General features: G+C 45.5%; 1 protein-coding gene across 3 annotated transcripts in view; it reads right to left on the bottom strand.

Annotated features, from left to right (window-relative positions):
- The window catches only part of PDE6D (phosphodiesterase 6D), a 53292-nt gene continuing 37651 nt past the window's right edge, over positions 1–15641 (bottom strand). The window contains exons 2-5 of one of the 3 annotated variants that reach the window (XM_029933597.1): positions 4858–4946; positions 4122–4247; positions 3321–3426; positions 1–862 (exon numbers count right to left, since the gene is read on the bottom strand). In XM_029933597.1, the coding sequence (XP_029789457.1) occupies positions 856–862; positions 3321–3426; positions 4122–4247; positions 4858–4946 (328 nt within the window). In that variant the 3' untranslated portion in view covers positions 1–855. The other 2 variants (XM_029933596.1, XM_029933595.1) reach the window with 2 other exon arrangements.

Raw genomic sequence — 15641 nt, 5'->3', positions numbered from 1 at the left:
TACCTTTGCTGTTGTTGTTTTTTTAATCCAGTCTTGGTACTTAAAAACCAGCTTTTGAAGAGAGCAGCCCTCATGTGAGGAACAGAATTACCACTGAAAGATGGCGAGAGTATGCTAAAAACGTACTTCTGTCCCCGTCACAGGGGCAAACAGACCCTTCGGCAACAGAGGGAGAGGAGGCATCTGAGGGCAGGGCCACACCACAGAGGGCCCTCTCCTGGTGCAGGCTCCTCCTCTCCGGCTCCAGACCTCACTGCTGGATCTTGTGACGGACAGCGAAGGCCGCGGGCAGGTCAGCTGAGTTCCCAGAAAAGAACCCTTCTCTCTCACGTCAGACTCGCAGGCAGATAGGATCACTCCCTCCCCCAGCACACCGGCCACACCACCTCCTGACCGGCGTGGAGGCCTCCGGCACCCCACCCCACCCCACCCCACCGCAGGTGCGTTCCCATCATTCTCCACGTCACTCGAAGGAGAGTCTTTTCTCCATTTTGTAACTTCTGTTCTCTCACTGAGGAATATGAGTCCCTACTCCGCTAACCCTAACCTCCTGAACAAACGTGCAGCATGAAGGTATGGAAAAAGTTAACAAACCAACAATAGGCGCATCTATGTGCTGGAAGAGAACCACTAGGTACCATGTCTAAAAGACAAACGTTAAGGTCTCGGGTCTTGTTTGGGTACGTTGTAACCTTCTTGGAAAGCAGCAACCGAAGCATCAGGAACCACAAGATCTATGAGTCCATCTCTGGAGTTAAAGATAGTTGTGATCCTGTGGTCTGATAAATGTCTTTCTTCCCACTCCTGGGGCCGAGTTCACGTTCCAGAAAAAGCAGAGATGAAAGCAGTGCCATGCTAAAGACTGTAGGAATATTTTAATTCATATGTTTTAATTCATTACATAATAATAATATCACAGTCTATTTTACAAGTTAGATGTATGAGAATGTATGAAATAGAAATGGCAGGAAAAAAACTAAACATAAGTCAGGAATATGAATTTTTCCAAAACCAGGAACCGAAGGAAAATGTGCTGCCTGCAGGGCCCAGGGGGGAGGCAAAGAGGGGGTGGGAAGAGCATCAGCCTCGGGGTAAGCGTTTGTGCCCGCGTCGCCCTGGGAAGGACCCGAGGCTTGCCTTCTACCCGGGTCTGGAGTCGGAGTGTGGTCTGGTCAGTGCGAGATGGCGGCTTGGGAGGGGACAGCCAGCTGGCGGCCTACACAGAACCGGTCCGCTGGCGGCTGCCGCTGCATTTTGCCGTAGAGGGAATTAGGGGTGAAAGTGTCAAAAATCAAACGTGTGGAGGAAAAAAGTAAACCGTTTCCTCCTTTCCCCCTCAAAACCCAAATTCTTGAAATGCACACGCGTCCTTCTCTCAAATGTAGAAAAGCCTCACTCTGGATGTGCTTACTAGAAGATCGCCGTCAAAAAACTTTGTCTCTATGATTACGTTCCCACTGCGAGCAAGAAGAGAGGGCACAAGAGTGAGTGTGTTAGGTAACAGAGCGTGTCCTCACAAAGTGGTTCCGGTTAGGGTCTGCCGGGCCCAGGGACACGCACCCACCTACAACTTTGGCTTGGGGACACTACAGTCTATGTCTACACGGGGTTAGAAGTCCAATGTGACATCTAACTTTGTGATTAGATTTTCCCTCAGGTTCAGAAAACGGAAGAGAGAGCATACCTTAATATATATAAAGTCCTTAGTAGAGGACTCTGCACACAGGGGTGCTTATAAATGCGACTTTTCTTCTTTCTTTTAAACTGACTTTTTGATACACCTGGAGACCGAAAGGGCTCACGGGTGGTACCTTCCCTGCGGCACCTGCTCTGGTGGGCAGCTGAGGGCTGGCTTTCCCCGCATCCGCTCTGGTCATTCTGGGTAAGAGCACTCTGCTTTCCCTTCGGGGACCCACCCCATCCCCAGCCCACGGGCCAGTCAACCAGCCCCTCCTTCTCCCGACAAAGGGGTGGGCACAGGACATCATTTGGGCCAATCAGACTCTCTCCCCAGAGCAGGGTCCTTCCGACGACCGCTCCGGAAGGAAACCACCCGCGGATCCCTGCCGTCTGCATCTTTGGAGCCGCCCAGGTCTCAGGACACCCCACACCTGTCAGCTCTGTCGTATCGGCTGGCGGTACTTTCGGTGGCTTGCAGCCAAAGAACCCCGGGTGATACACCTGGGTGCGCAGAGCGGAATTTCATTTTTCGTGCTGGGTGTCCCAGAGCTTCCAAACCAAACCACTCTTGAACCACGTTAAGGGCAACAGAGGAACTGATTTGGGGTTCCAAAAAGTAAAAATACGACTGAAATAACTTAATATGTCATCGCCAACTTACTGGTTTTAGAACCTGAAAGAAATCAGGCCTGGTCAAGGGGGAGTGAAATGAAGGTAATAAACATAAAAATGCCCTTCTATATACTACCCTGTACTTTCCAGGATAATTAATAGCCAGCAGATACACTTTCGCTGGTAATTAATTATAAAGTAGGTACATAAGAAACTCAAGATTTAAATGGCTAATAGACAATAAAAACACCTACTACTATAATAAAAAATCTACTAAGGACTTATAAACACCTCTATATTCAGTGTGGCATTCACCGAGGATGTGTTTAAAGGGACAATCCAATATCATACAATCACGTGTGTGAATAACTCACTACAACCCAGTATTACTACAACCTTTGAAAGACTAATACCTTTTTCCAGAGACAATGGTAAGTGCTCTGTTACTGACGGGGGTTTTGGACAAAGGACAAACTAATTATTCTTCAAACGGGAAGCGCAGCTATTAAACATGGTAAGCCAGTCTCTGAAAAACTATAACCAAAGATTATCCTCTAGAACAAAATTAGAACGTTGACAGATTCCATTAAAGGCCACTAAGAAACGTGCAGAGCATCAGACGTTTGGCAGCCAGGAAAGTGAGCAAAGGAACACAGATTTAATATACAGCACGTGTGAGTCCTTCCATATCGTCTTCTTTTATCCTGCCTACACCTCTGTGAGATAGAATGATTAATTCTGTGTTTAGGGAGGAGAAGAATAAGGCTAGAAGGTAAATATTGTCCAAGATTGCACAGCTGGTCAGGATGAATCGGGAATTTAGTCTAACCGTCTAATCGAAAGTCGTTTATTTTTTCCATTTGATCACACTATTTTTTTCACATGACAGAAGTCATGTGAAACCTGAATATCTCTGGATACTCTTTACCTGTATTTTCAAGCAGGCTGCCCGCTGGCCAGGACCACCGGCCCCCCACCACCTGGAAGCTTCTAGAGCCACCCCCAGCCCCCGCGGTCTGTGCACTCACGTCAGCACGCTGGCAGGCATCATCTGGGACTCGGGCGCCGCCTCTATCAGGGACTGCCAGGTGTTCGTGGAGTTGGGGATCACAAAGCCAAACTCGAAGAACCATTCTGCAGGAAGGAGAAGCCCGTACGTGGGCGCCCGGGTCTCAGGACTCTGTCCGCCCCCCTTTAGAGTGAGCCTCTTCTTACCCCAAGAACCACAAATCCTGCCGTCAGAAGCCTGTGGCACCAGAGGCATAAGAAGGGACACAGAGGGCCCTCAGGAAGTCCCTCGGGCTGTCCTCCGAACCACACCGGAGGCTTGCTGCCTACGCTCCCGGGTCTACAAGACTAGCGCCGGTGGGCAGGTTCGGATAAGCAACGCCTTCTCAGAAGCAGGCTGTATGTAATGATCAAGAGAAGGACAGACTAGGCCTTTGATTTGGAATTCCAGCTCTCACACACATACGTGGCCTCTCACAGTCCTCGGTAAAACTCCGTGCAGAGCGGCCTTGCCAGTCAGAGCTGCAGGAGGCTGGATGGAGAGGACTCGTGGCCTGGTTACAGCCCACCGGTGATAAAGCAGGCACCAACCCCAGGCCCACCAGGGTCAGAATCCCTTTTGTTGGGCTCAATGCCCCTTGTCGTCAACTTTGTTTTTGTTTCTTTTGGCCGGGGGCCCCCAGTCTTGTAGGGTGTAGGAATCCTATCACAAACTGAGTTGCGAAATGCCTGCTACCAGAGCTGTGCTTTGGTTCGCGGGGTCTTGCCTTTCTCCCCAGTCACCCTAAGTGTGGCTTCTAGGCATGAAGGCCACAGAATACCTTCTAGGCATTGCCCTTTGAAGTAAACTTTTTGTTCCAGGCGGAATTTTTCCATTTGCTCTGCTGAAGAGAAGTTCAATTCTCGAGACACTGCCTTGCACTTGAGGATCTTCTTGGGAACACGGGCTGGAAAAGAAAAAGAAATATTGAAACCGCTCTCAGTGAAAATCACATACCATGGTCCTTCAGGTTTCTGGGAGCTTCTTAGAGCTGATTTAGAAAACACGTTATCTATGTTAGATTTCAGAGAATGCCTTGGTAACAGAATTATGCTTTTTAATTTAGGCAGAGGCCCCCAACTGGCCAAGTGCATCTGACTGAAAGAGCGTCAAGAAGCAGAAGCTGCAGTGCATCGAAGCGCCTTCCCGAGCTGCTCTCATTGGGAGGTGGGCTGAACAGGCGCCTTCTGTGCTCCGTTCTGTTAGTTTGAACCCTTTCATTTTTCTTTTATTCCAGGAAGATAAAAATGCAAATTTTCTTTTGGAAAAAAAAGACAAAGTTAAGATCTTAGTTTATATGTTTAGGTATGTTCTGATGCTAACATTTCAGCAGAAAGCGGACCTGGGGAAGCAAGAGAAAGGAAGGAACTAGACAGCTCAACAACACGCGTGCCTGCAGGGGCTTGCCCCCCCCCCCCCATCAGAGTCTGCATTAATTCCATTAATTCAGCTCCCCGATGCTTGGGCGCTGCTCCGGAAACATGAGAGCCGTGGGCAGATAAAGGGTTGGAGAGTACCTTCATGCTCCACGCCAGGGACTGATAGGTCTTCCGTCCCCTGCCACAGTATCTTCCCTGTCTCAGCATCCCGGAGGTTCATCCAGTTTCTGATCATATATATTAAGGAAAAATAATGCACTGAAAGTGACTCTTAACTTTGTACTCGAGACGTGTTCTAGCTCTCAGATCTGCTCCGACCGACTCCTGTTGACTTTTTAGCCAGTCGGCCAACCTGCTAAGCGCCATGAGAGCAAATGAGAATGTGCAGGAGGGCCCAAAGGCCACCCAAAGGAGGACTTAGCAGAGACCCAGTGGAGATATTTTTATCTGCAACATGAAAACCAAAGACTGTATACACCTAGAAATTGCAAGAAAGAGGTAGAAAATAAATAGTGCAAAATTAGAAATTTTCCAACAGAATCAGACCTGCCAACAAGATAAAAGACCTAAGGAGGGGCGCCTGGGTGGCTCGGTCGGTTGAGCGTCCGTCTCTTGATTTTGGCTCAGGTCATAATCCTGGGATGGTGGGACTGAGCTCCGCACTGAGCGTGGAACCTGCTTGAGCTTCATTCTCTCCCCCCACCCCCCTCTCTTCTCTCCCTGCCCCCACCCCTGCTTGTGTGCTCTCTATAAATAAATAAGTAAACAAACCTAAAGAAACAGATAAGAGAGGTATCCCAGTACGTGACTCATACAGACTGCCCCACAGTGAGGTTCACACACAGCCCAGAAGTCTTGCTCCCAAGTCCAGAGCTCTCATGTACCTGTTTAGTGGTTTGCTCTTAAATATCAGAAAATAGGAAAGGATCACCAGAAATTGAAAAAAGCATTTACTATGAAACATAGACCAAAATAAGGAGAAAAAGGCATCTTAGAGGAAAAAAGAGAATATAGAGGAAGATACAAACTTTTAAAAAGACACATTAAAAACAAAATGGCCAGAGATAACATAACTCTTACAGACATTAAAAATTATATACAATTGAATTTTGTATATTTTAGGTGATTTTCTCTGACTCAAGCTTACAATTTAAAAAAAGTTTTATTTATTTATTTTGAAAGTGAGTGAGCAAGAGAGTGGGGAAGGGATGGAGAGACGGAGAGAGAGCCCAAGCACAGAACCTGATGTGGGGCTAGAACTCATGAACTGTGAGATCATGACCTGGGCTGGAACTGAGAGCTGGATCCTTAACCGAGCGCCCCGAGCCCCCAAGCGCCCCAAGCTTACACATTCTGAGGCTAGTTGGTTGATAATCTCTTTTTGTCATAAAATGCCTTCTAACTTAAGTAATTATATTTTCTAGTATCTGTATTGTTCATCATACAATAAATGAGTCAATAATAAATAGCAATGAAAAAAAGAACATTCAGGAAAAAAATGATAGAAATACTGTTAGAAAAAAATACATATTTTATTTACTTATTCACATTTAAAAATGGTTATTTACTTTTGAGAGAGACAGAGAGAAAGCATGAGCTGGCAAAGGTCAGAGAGAGGGAGAAAGGATCTGAAGCAGGCCCCGCACTGACAGCAGAGAGCTCGATGTGGAGCTTGAACTTACGAACAACAAGATCATGACCTGAGCTGAAGTAGGACACTTAACTGACTGGGCCACCCAGGTTCCCCAGAAGAATACACATTTTGATAGCAGAACCAAACAACTCATTGCAAGGGTTGGAAGACAAAGCCGAGGAACTCTTTCAGAAAGAAAAATAAAAAGCCACAATGATGGAAAACAGGACAGTAAAGATACAAAAACTGGATATCAGTCTAAGAGGGCCAACATCTAAATAACAGCAGTTTAAGAAAGACAGAAGAGAAAGACCAAGGAGAGAAAGTCATCAATGAGTTAATTCACAAAAATGTCCCAGATTGAAAGGGCCCAGCAAATGCCCAAGTCACATCATAGCGAACCTGCAGAACATCAATGTTAAGGAGAAGCTTCCAGAGGGAAAACAAGCTGTCACATAAAAGGTCAGAATCAGAATGTAAATGAATTACACTTTTCAACACGGACTCTGAAGGACAGAGGAAAAAATGAAGCAGTGACTTTAAAATTCTCAGGGAAATTTCTGAAACTAAAAAAAGATTTACTTTCTCAAGAAACTGATAATATGCTACTTGAAAATGACAGGTGAAGACTAGGAAGGAAGAGGACAATACTGAACCCAGGAAGCAAGGGATCTGAAATGAGGTACAGGTGAAGGAGACCCCGGACAACAGCTCCTTAGTGGGCCTGGAGGGCACTCAAGGGTGCAGACCAGAGCAGGTCAGAACGCTTTGGGAGAGGGGTGCCTGGGTGGCTCAGTCAGTTAAGCATCTGACTTTGGCTCAGGTCATGATCTCATGGTTCGTGGGTTCAAGCCCTGCGTTGAGCTCTGTGCTGACAGCTCAGACACTGGAGCCTGCTTCGGATGCTGTGTCTCCCTCTCTCTGTCCCTCCTCCGCTCATGTTCTGTGTCTCCCTCTCAAAAATAAACAAACGTAAAAAATAAAAGAATGCTTAGGGAGAGATTCTAAGAAGATGAGATTCATAGACTATCTAATGTGTTTATATGGAAAGATTTATACAATTAGGGGAGATTTGGGGGCTAAATTAGTGAGAAGCACAGAAAATCTAACCAAATAAATTAAAAAAACAAGATCATAACTATAAGCACAGAAAATCTAACCAAACAAATAAACAAAGAAGAGAATAACTCTCATCAGGGAAAAATCAGAGGTAGTATTGGGAGAAAAGAGTAGTTACAGTCTGCTACATGGATTCACTGCAAAAATGTTGACAGAGTCATACCAGGGAGGGAGGGGAAGACGGGCATGTGTGGGGGTGTGGACAGCAGGGGAGTATGGGGAAGGAACAAAACTCCTTTTCCAGAGTGGGGAGTGATAAACACCACCCAAGATGGAAACATCAAGACAGCCACAGCGTGCAACTCAGAAATACGAAGACGTGTACCAGATACGTTGGCGACGAGTGGACACCAGTTTTCTCTAGGGAGTAGAAGCCAGGAGGAGGGCACATGACTCTGCGCCCAAGACACTGAGCAAGGCGCACACACAGCGGGGACAAAAATGGACTAAATTTAAAAAGATAGTCCTAAGGTTTTTTTGTTTGTTTTTTAACAATGGACAATTACAGAAAAAGAAAATTAATATTACTGCCCATAGAGGCCAAGTCTGAGAGAGACGGTTAATATCTATAGAGACTGAGCTTCAGGTAAACACAGTGGATCCGGCGTCACGTGCCTGGTGTGTTCCCTTTCTGCCGTCTAGCAACCAAACCCTGTTCCCAACAGCACCCTGCAGCCTCCAGCCCCCACGGGAGACTGCTGCGGCTCTGCTTCACTGCCGCAGAAGGTGCAGAGCCTCTCAGCGGCCTGGGACAGCAGGGCGCAAGCACATGACCTCAGCTTGGCCGCCTGGGTGCCGGGTCTGGGGCCCAGTCACACAGGGGCTTGCGGAAAAGCCAGCAGTTCTTCAGAACGAGCCCCAGGGAGTGCTAACCCCACCTTTCCTGCCGCGACACTGTCGCAGGTCCTGGTCACCTGCCAGCCGGTCGGTTCTGAAACCCCAGGGAGCCTCCCGCCTTTCCCGCCCGCTTGGGTAGCCTGGGACACCCGGTTAGCATCACTATGCACGGAATGGCCTAGTTAACCCTCAGGAGAGATTCTTTCTAGGTTTTGCTGCTCCAAGAGAGAAGCCACAAAAGCTAACCAAGGGCTATCCAGTAGAGTGCCTTGAACGTAAGGGTACCCCAGCTTCCGGTGCCCTCCACCTGCTGGCGCACTGTACCCCCCCCCCCTCCCGCAGGGACTTCCCGCTGCTGTGCTCCTCTCCTCGGCGGCAGCGTATGCAGCCATACCGGCTCCCCGGCTCCCCGTATGCGCTTTATATCCTCAGATATTCCCGCTCTCCGACACCTGTGTGGTGTTCTCTTCTCTGCTTCCGATTTTGAAATTCCACTTTATCTTACTTTTAATGTTTATATATTTATTTTGAGAGAGAGAGCAGGGAAAGGGCAGAGAGAGAGACTCAAGCAGGCTCTGCTCTGTCAGCGCTAAGTCCAACGCAAGGCTTGATCTCAGGAACCCTGAGATCATGACCTGAGCCAAAACCAAGAGGTGGATGCTTAACGACTGAGCCACCCAGGCATCCGTAAAATTCCACTTTTTTTTTTAAATGACTAAATTCAAAAGCAAGTCAAAAGTATACATACCTGGTTATTAGATCACTTTTAAAAAAAATTTTTTTATGTTTTATTTATTTATTTTATTTTTTTTAATGTTTTTTTTATTTTTGAGAGAGAGAGAGAGAGAGAGAGAGAGCGAGCGCGTGAGCAGGGGAGAGTCAGAGAGAGAAGGAGTCACAGGATCCGAAGACAGGCTCCAGGCTCTGAGCTAGCTGTCAGCACAGAGCCTGACGCAGGGCTCGAACCCACGAGCAGGGCTCGAACCCACGAACGTGAGATCTGACCTGAGCCTAAGTCGGAGGTTTAACCGACTGAGCCACCCAGGCGCCCCAGATCACTTTTTTTTTTTAAGTAGGTTCTATGCCCAATGTGGGGCTTGAACTCACCATCCCAAGATCGAGTCATATGGTCAACTAACTGAGCCAGCTGGATGCTCCTAGATCCTGTATTAAAACTCCAATGACTACAAATACACTTATTTATTCTGGGGTCTCTGTATATTAAGAGAAAGCTTCCCTAACTGGAGAAATGAAACAATAGATACTATTGTTCCGCCTAGCAAATCCACTCTTGAGCTCAGATCTAAACAGAACTGCCTTAGACATTTAAGCCCAAGGTTTTCAGAAGACACAGTCCTCATTTAACCTGTTCTATACATGCTTTTCATTCTTTCTCTTGATATATGTACCAATACAGCTACGTGGGACACCAGATTTTCTTAAATTAAACAACAATACTAAAGTTATTCTTAAAGTTCCAGGCTCACACACAAGTGGGGCAAGAAAAGCCTCGGGAAAGGGGCTCCCTTCATAAAGGAACAGCTAGATCAGATCTAGCAGTTTCCAGAAAAAGCATTACTGCTACTTGCCAGGTCAGCAAAGAAAAGCCTGGCATCAGAGCTTACTCTTCAGTCTATTAGAAGATAGAAAGAAAATGAGTGTTCTCTCCGATAATTAGTGGATAGTGAACTTAAGATTTCTCTATTTTATAGCAAGGGAGATAAGCTGCTAAAAATATATGGCTTCTCTCCCTGGCATAAGCGCCTCCTCTGTAAATAAGCAGTTTAAGGGCTTTAATTATCTTTTTGGGAAATAGAATTTAAAAAATATTTTGGCTAGTTCAACAATTAGGCATTTACTATATGTACCTTAATCTGGAAACCTATGAGTGTCTATATCATGTGCTTCATTTTATAATCCTAAGAAAGCTGTAAGACTTTACCCTCAATAAATAACACAAAATTAGAGACAAACAAACAGAGGTTCACCCAATGATGTTGGGATGGAGACTGCTTAGAACCCCAAGTTCTGTCAGTCAGAATACTCTTCTTTTAAAGTTTTTTTTTTTAATGTTCTATTTATTTTTGAGAGAGAGAGAGAGGGAGAGAGACACAGTGTGAGCAGGGGAGGGTCAGAGGGAGGGAGACACAGAATCTGAAGACAGGCTCCAGGCTCTGAGCTGTCAGCACAGAGCCTGACATGGGGCTCGAACCCACGAACCATGAGATCATGACCTGAGCTGAAGCCAGACGCTCAACAGACTGAGCCACCCAGACGCCTCCAAAGGAATACTCTTAACTCATGGCAGAGATGCAGCCACTTGGGAACAGCTTTATAAATCATAAAAATACAAATCCATGATAGCCCAATAGCAAAAGAAACAAAAATTATTATTAATGTTTATTTACTTTTGAAAGAGAGATCATGTGCAAGTGGGGGAGGGGCAGACAGAGAGGGAGACACAGAATCCAAAGTAGGTTCTTGGCTCTGAACTGTCAGTGCAGAGCCTGATGCGGGGCCTGAACTCACCAACAGTAAGATCATGACCTGAGCCGAGGTCGGAAGCTCAAATGGCTGGGGCACCCAGGTGCCGCGGAAATAAAAATGATTAAGGAAGGTATCTTAAAATAATAACAATGAGAAAAGATAGTCCTCAGAAGCAGCAGCATATTTGGCTAAAAATGTTGGAAATGAAAGGCAAGCTTTGATGGCCAATCATTATCTGGCTGAAAACATTTTTAATAGCTTTCTGCTAACTAGATTTTTCAGAGAAGAAGAGCCTGAGTTTTAAGACTCAAAGGTCAAGTCACTTCCAATCTTGAGAGGAGAGGATTAGGCGGACAAGCTGTAAGGAGGGGGCTGGAGGACTATTTATAAACACCACCTTCTGGGTCAGCCAGGTCTTTTCTCATTTAAAAGCTCCGGGTTACACCGGGATGAGCACAAAGGAGCACACCTGCACTACAGGAGCTCTCTGGGCGAGCAGTTCCTGCTGGATTCTCCTTGCAACCAGGCAGACGAAAGCAGCACACTCCCATATGTAAAAGGAAGAGCATCTTAAAAATAAGCTTCAGCCTGGAAACAATAAGCTCTAGGAAAAAAAACATCAATAGATGGTAAAGTGTTCAGTCTTTTAGGAAAGGTAAAAAAAGTATAAACTCAGATCAACATGGAAGAGTGAGAGTTGCTTGGCCGGACACAGAAGGCTACATCAGTCCTCTTATGTTTTAAATAGCTGTGACCTGGTAGGATTTTGGTCCAGTGTGGGGGGTGGGGACAGACCTGAGGTAGAGAAGACAGCCAGAGAGGTGGTGGTGGAGTGGGAAGTGAAGGCTTGGGGGCTGGAAGAAACCAGGCAGGTGAATGAGGTACTAGGTAAATTCCCTTGAGATGTGAAAAGAAGGAGATGGGATAAAAGAATTTAAAATATTTGGTAAAAATCATCTAGAAGCATTTTGGAATGAGTACACTGGCTCTTGCTTAATTAGTTTTAGATGGAGATGGTCAACTGTGCATTGCAACACATCACTGGCCAGTTGAGAGAAGAGACAAGAGGGAGATTAGGGGAGGGGAAGAGAGGAGAGAGGAGGAATAGGGAAAGCACAAAGGGGAAAGAGGGAAGAAACACAGAGCATGCGTGCGCGTGCACACACACACACACACACACACACACACACACGGGATGGAGTGAAAGAAAAAAAAAGACACTGAGAAAATGAGACAAATAGAAACACCCACGTGTAACTGACAACCAAGAGACAGGCCCAGAACAGAAGGGAACAATAGAGAGGTGGCTCAGGAAGTTCAGAGAGGAGATTCTAGTTTTTCCTGCTTAAACTCTGTATTATAGCGTTGGGTTGGTTGGTGGCTTTCCTAGAATGATTTGAAATTGATGGGAAGGAAGACTGCCTCCCTGAAATGTTAATTGGCTGATTCATAGTTTCCTATAATTTATCATCCAAACTTGTACTTTTGAGAATGAAAGAGGGTGCCAATCGGACAGCACACTTACATGAGTTGGTTCACGTGAGGTGCTTAGAACAGTGCCCAGGCATTTAGGGAGCGGAGTGTTGTTACAAATTCATTATTGTTCCCTGTCTATTCTCCTGATGGCTTTCCTTGCTTCCATTCTTGCCTCCTCTCTTAATCCATAGTCCTCACAGAAGAAGGCAGTTTCTTAAAAACTGTGAATTAGATGTCAATCTCTGGTTTTCCTTTGCACTGAGAAACAAACTCAAGTCCGCTCCATGGTTTCCAAGCTCCCCAGTCACTATGTTCCAGCCATAACTGCCTCCTTCTCTTTCTCCAACACACTAGTGTCTCTTCTGCCCGTGGTGCCACCTGAGTGCTCTTGCCTTTACTTTTCAGACTCTTGGGACCCACTCACTTGGTCTACAGGGGTGTCTGAATCTAGATTTGCCTGCCTCCTGAATTGGGGTTCCTTCTGTGCCCCAATGCCAACCCTGGCCACACCCTGGCCTCCCGTAAGCCTTCTGTGCTACCTCCATTTCCCCTGAGAAGAGACTAAATACCACCGCACCTTTGCTGCGTGACTTTCCTGGTCAAAGACCTTCAGAGGATCCTCACAGGCTGATCCACGTCTCTTCATATACGTGATCTCAAACTATTGCTTTTTTTTTTTTAAGTTTATTTATTTTGAGAGAGAGAGAGAGAGAGAGAGAGAGAGAGAGAGAGAGAGAGAGCAATCACACAAGCAGGAGAGAGAGGGAAAGAGGAATCCCAAGCAGGCTTTGTGCTGTCAGTGTGGAGCCCTACTTGGGGCTCGATCTCATGAACTGTGAGATCATGACCTGAGCCAAAATCAGGAGTTGGAAGCTTAACTGACTGAGCCCCTCAAACTATCATTCATTCACAAAGTGCTTATTAACAACTTACTATGTGCCAGGTGACATCAAAGTTGCATGTAAAAAATTTGGGCAATACTGTTTCTATTCCACCATCTCTTTTAGGAATATTTTTTCATTGGAATGGTAAGAGACTGCCTTATATTCATGGTCACCTTATATTTGGGCATTATTCTAATAATTTGGGGCATTAATCTAATACTCCAATAATAATCTATATAACACCAAAAATTTATTTATTTATTCGTGCCCTTCAAAACAATTCATACTCAACCTGGATAATTCTCAGTGATACTGAGATAATTCTCTAATAATATTAACTCAGGTCCTGATTACTAATCCAGGGATCGAAGATCTGTATCGTTTCAATTCCTAACAACTCACCAGGAAGGGAACTGTTTTACCAAGTGTTGTTCTGTTCTAGCTCTTCTTAAGAAGTATGCTTTTTTAGATTTACAGAAAAGTTACAAAATAGTACAGTTCTCACATACCCCCACACCTGGCTTCCTCTATTATATATTTGTCACAACTAAAGAGCTAATATTGATACATATCAGTAAATAAAGTCTACAGTTTGTTCAGATTTCCTTAGTTTTAATCGAATGTCCTTTTTCTGTCCCAAAATCCAGTCCAGGATCCCACATTACATTTAGTTGTCATGTCTCCTGAGGCTCCTCTGGGCTTATGGGAGTTTCTCAGACTTCCCTTGTTTTTGGTGACCTTGACAGTGTCTACTCCATTGTAAAATATACTTTCCCCTCCTTTCCACATTATATCCTTGGAAGGAAGTCACTATATGCAGCCCAAACTAAGGAGTGGGGAGTTATACTCCATTTCCTTGAGGTAAGAATAACTATATGAATTATTTGGGATTTTGCAGTGAACATGTCTCTCCTCCCATTGTTTTTTAAAAGTAGGCTTCACACTTCATTGAGTGGAGCCCACTGTGGGGCTTGAACTCATGACCCTGAGATCAGGACCTGAGCTGAGATTGAGTCAGACACTTAGCTGACTGAGCCACCCAATCGTCCCTCCCATTTATTTTTTATTCAATTATTTATTTATATCAGGCCAGTTGGTTTTATTATCAAGTGGCAGGGTGCCTGGGTGGCTCAGTCGGTTAAGCCTCCGACTTCGGCTCAGGTCAGATCTCACGTTCGTGGGTTCGAGCCCCGCATCAGGCTCTGTGCTGACAGCTAGCTCAGAGCCTGGAGCCTGCTTCCGGTTCTGTGTCTTTTTCTCTCTCTGACCCTCCCACTCTATGCTCTGTCTCTCTCTGTATCAAAAATAAATAGGGGCACCTGGGTGGCTCAGTCGGTTAAGCCTCCCACTTAGGCTCAGGTCAGATCTCACGTTCGTGGGTTCGAGCCCCGCGTCAGGCTCTGTGCTGACGGCTAGCTCAGAGCCTGGGGCCTGCTTCTGGTTCTGTGTCTCCTTCTCTCTCTGACCCTCCCCCTCTCATGCTCTGTCTCTCTCTGTATCAAAATAAATAAAACATTAAAAAAATTAAAAAAAATAAATAAACAAAAACATTAAAAAAAAACTCAAATGGCTGTGCTCTGATCCCCAAATTTTTATCTCCCTGCATGGAAATATTTCAACACTAAGCAATCTGCTTAAAAATACTTAGTTAAGATGCTCATCTATAGGGGCGACTGGGTGGCTCAGCCAATTAAGCGGCTGACTTTGGCTCAGGTTCACGAGTTTGACCTCCGAGTTCATGAGTTTAAGCCCCATGTTGGGCTCTCTGCTGTCAGTGTGGAGCCTGCTTTGGAACCTCTGTCTCCCTCCCTCTGCCCCTTCCTTGCTCACTTGTGCACGCATGTGTGTGCTCTCTCAAAAAGAAACAAACATAAAAAAAAAAAAAGATGCTCACTTTTAAGTCTCAGGGATTCATTTGAGCTGTAGGAGGAAAAAAGATCAGCGTACAGTCACAAGGAAGGTTGAGAGAGGGGAAAACAAAAATTGGTTTGGAGAAAAACACCTAGGTTGGAGTCCAATTTCTATCGCATAATTGCTGTGTGATCTTTGATAAGTCTTTTAACTTACAAGAGTTTTAGTTTATAAACTACAGATAATACCAAAGCCTTAAGGTTATCGCAGAATTATCTGAAATGCTTACAAAAAATGGTTTATACATTACAAAACATGATGAAAATGTTGGACAGTATTATATCATATTATTCAGGATTAGAAAAAGCAAAAAACCTTATGAAGTCACTCTATATGAGCTATTTCAAATTTTCTCATAAAAGCACATATTACCTTGGGGCTCAGCGGATTGAGCATCTGACTCTTGGTGTTGGCTTGGGTCATAATCCCAGGGCGGTGGGATCAAGCCCCACGTAAGGCTCTGAGTTGAGCACGGAGCGTGCTTGGGATTCTTTCTCTCTCCCTCTACCCCCACTCTCCTGCTTGGTCTCTCTCCCTCTACCCCCACTCCCCTGCTTGGTCTCTCTCCCTCTACC

Source organism: Suricata suricatta, chromosome 3, assembly GCF_006229205.1.
Source record: "Suricata suricatta isolate VVHF042 chromosome 3, meerkat_22Aug2017_6uvM2_HiC, whole genome shotgun sequence".
In the NCBI taxonomy this organism is placed as follows: Eukaryota; Metazoa; Chordata; class Mammalia; order Carnivora; family Herpestidae; genus Suricata; species Suricata suricatta.
This window is presented reverse-complemented; position numbering and strand designations above follow the sequence as displayed.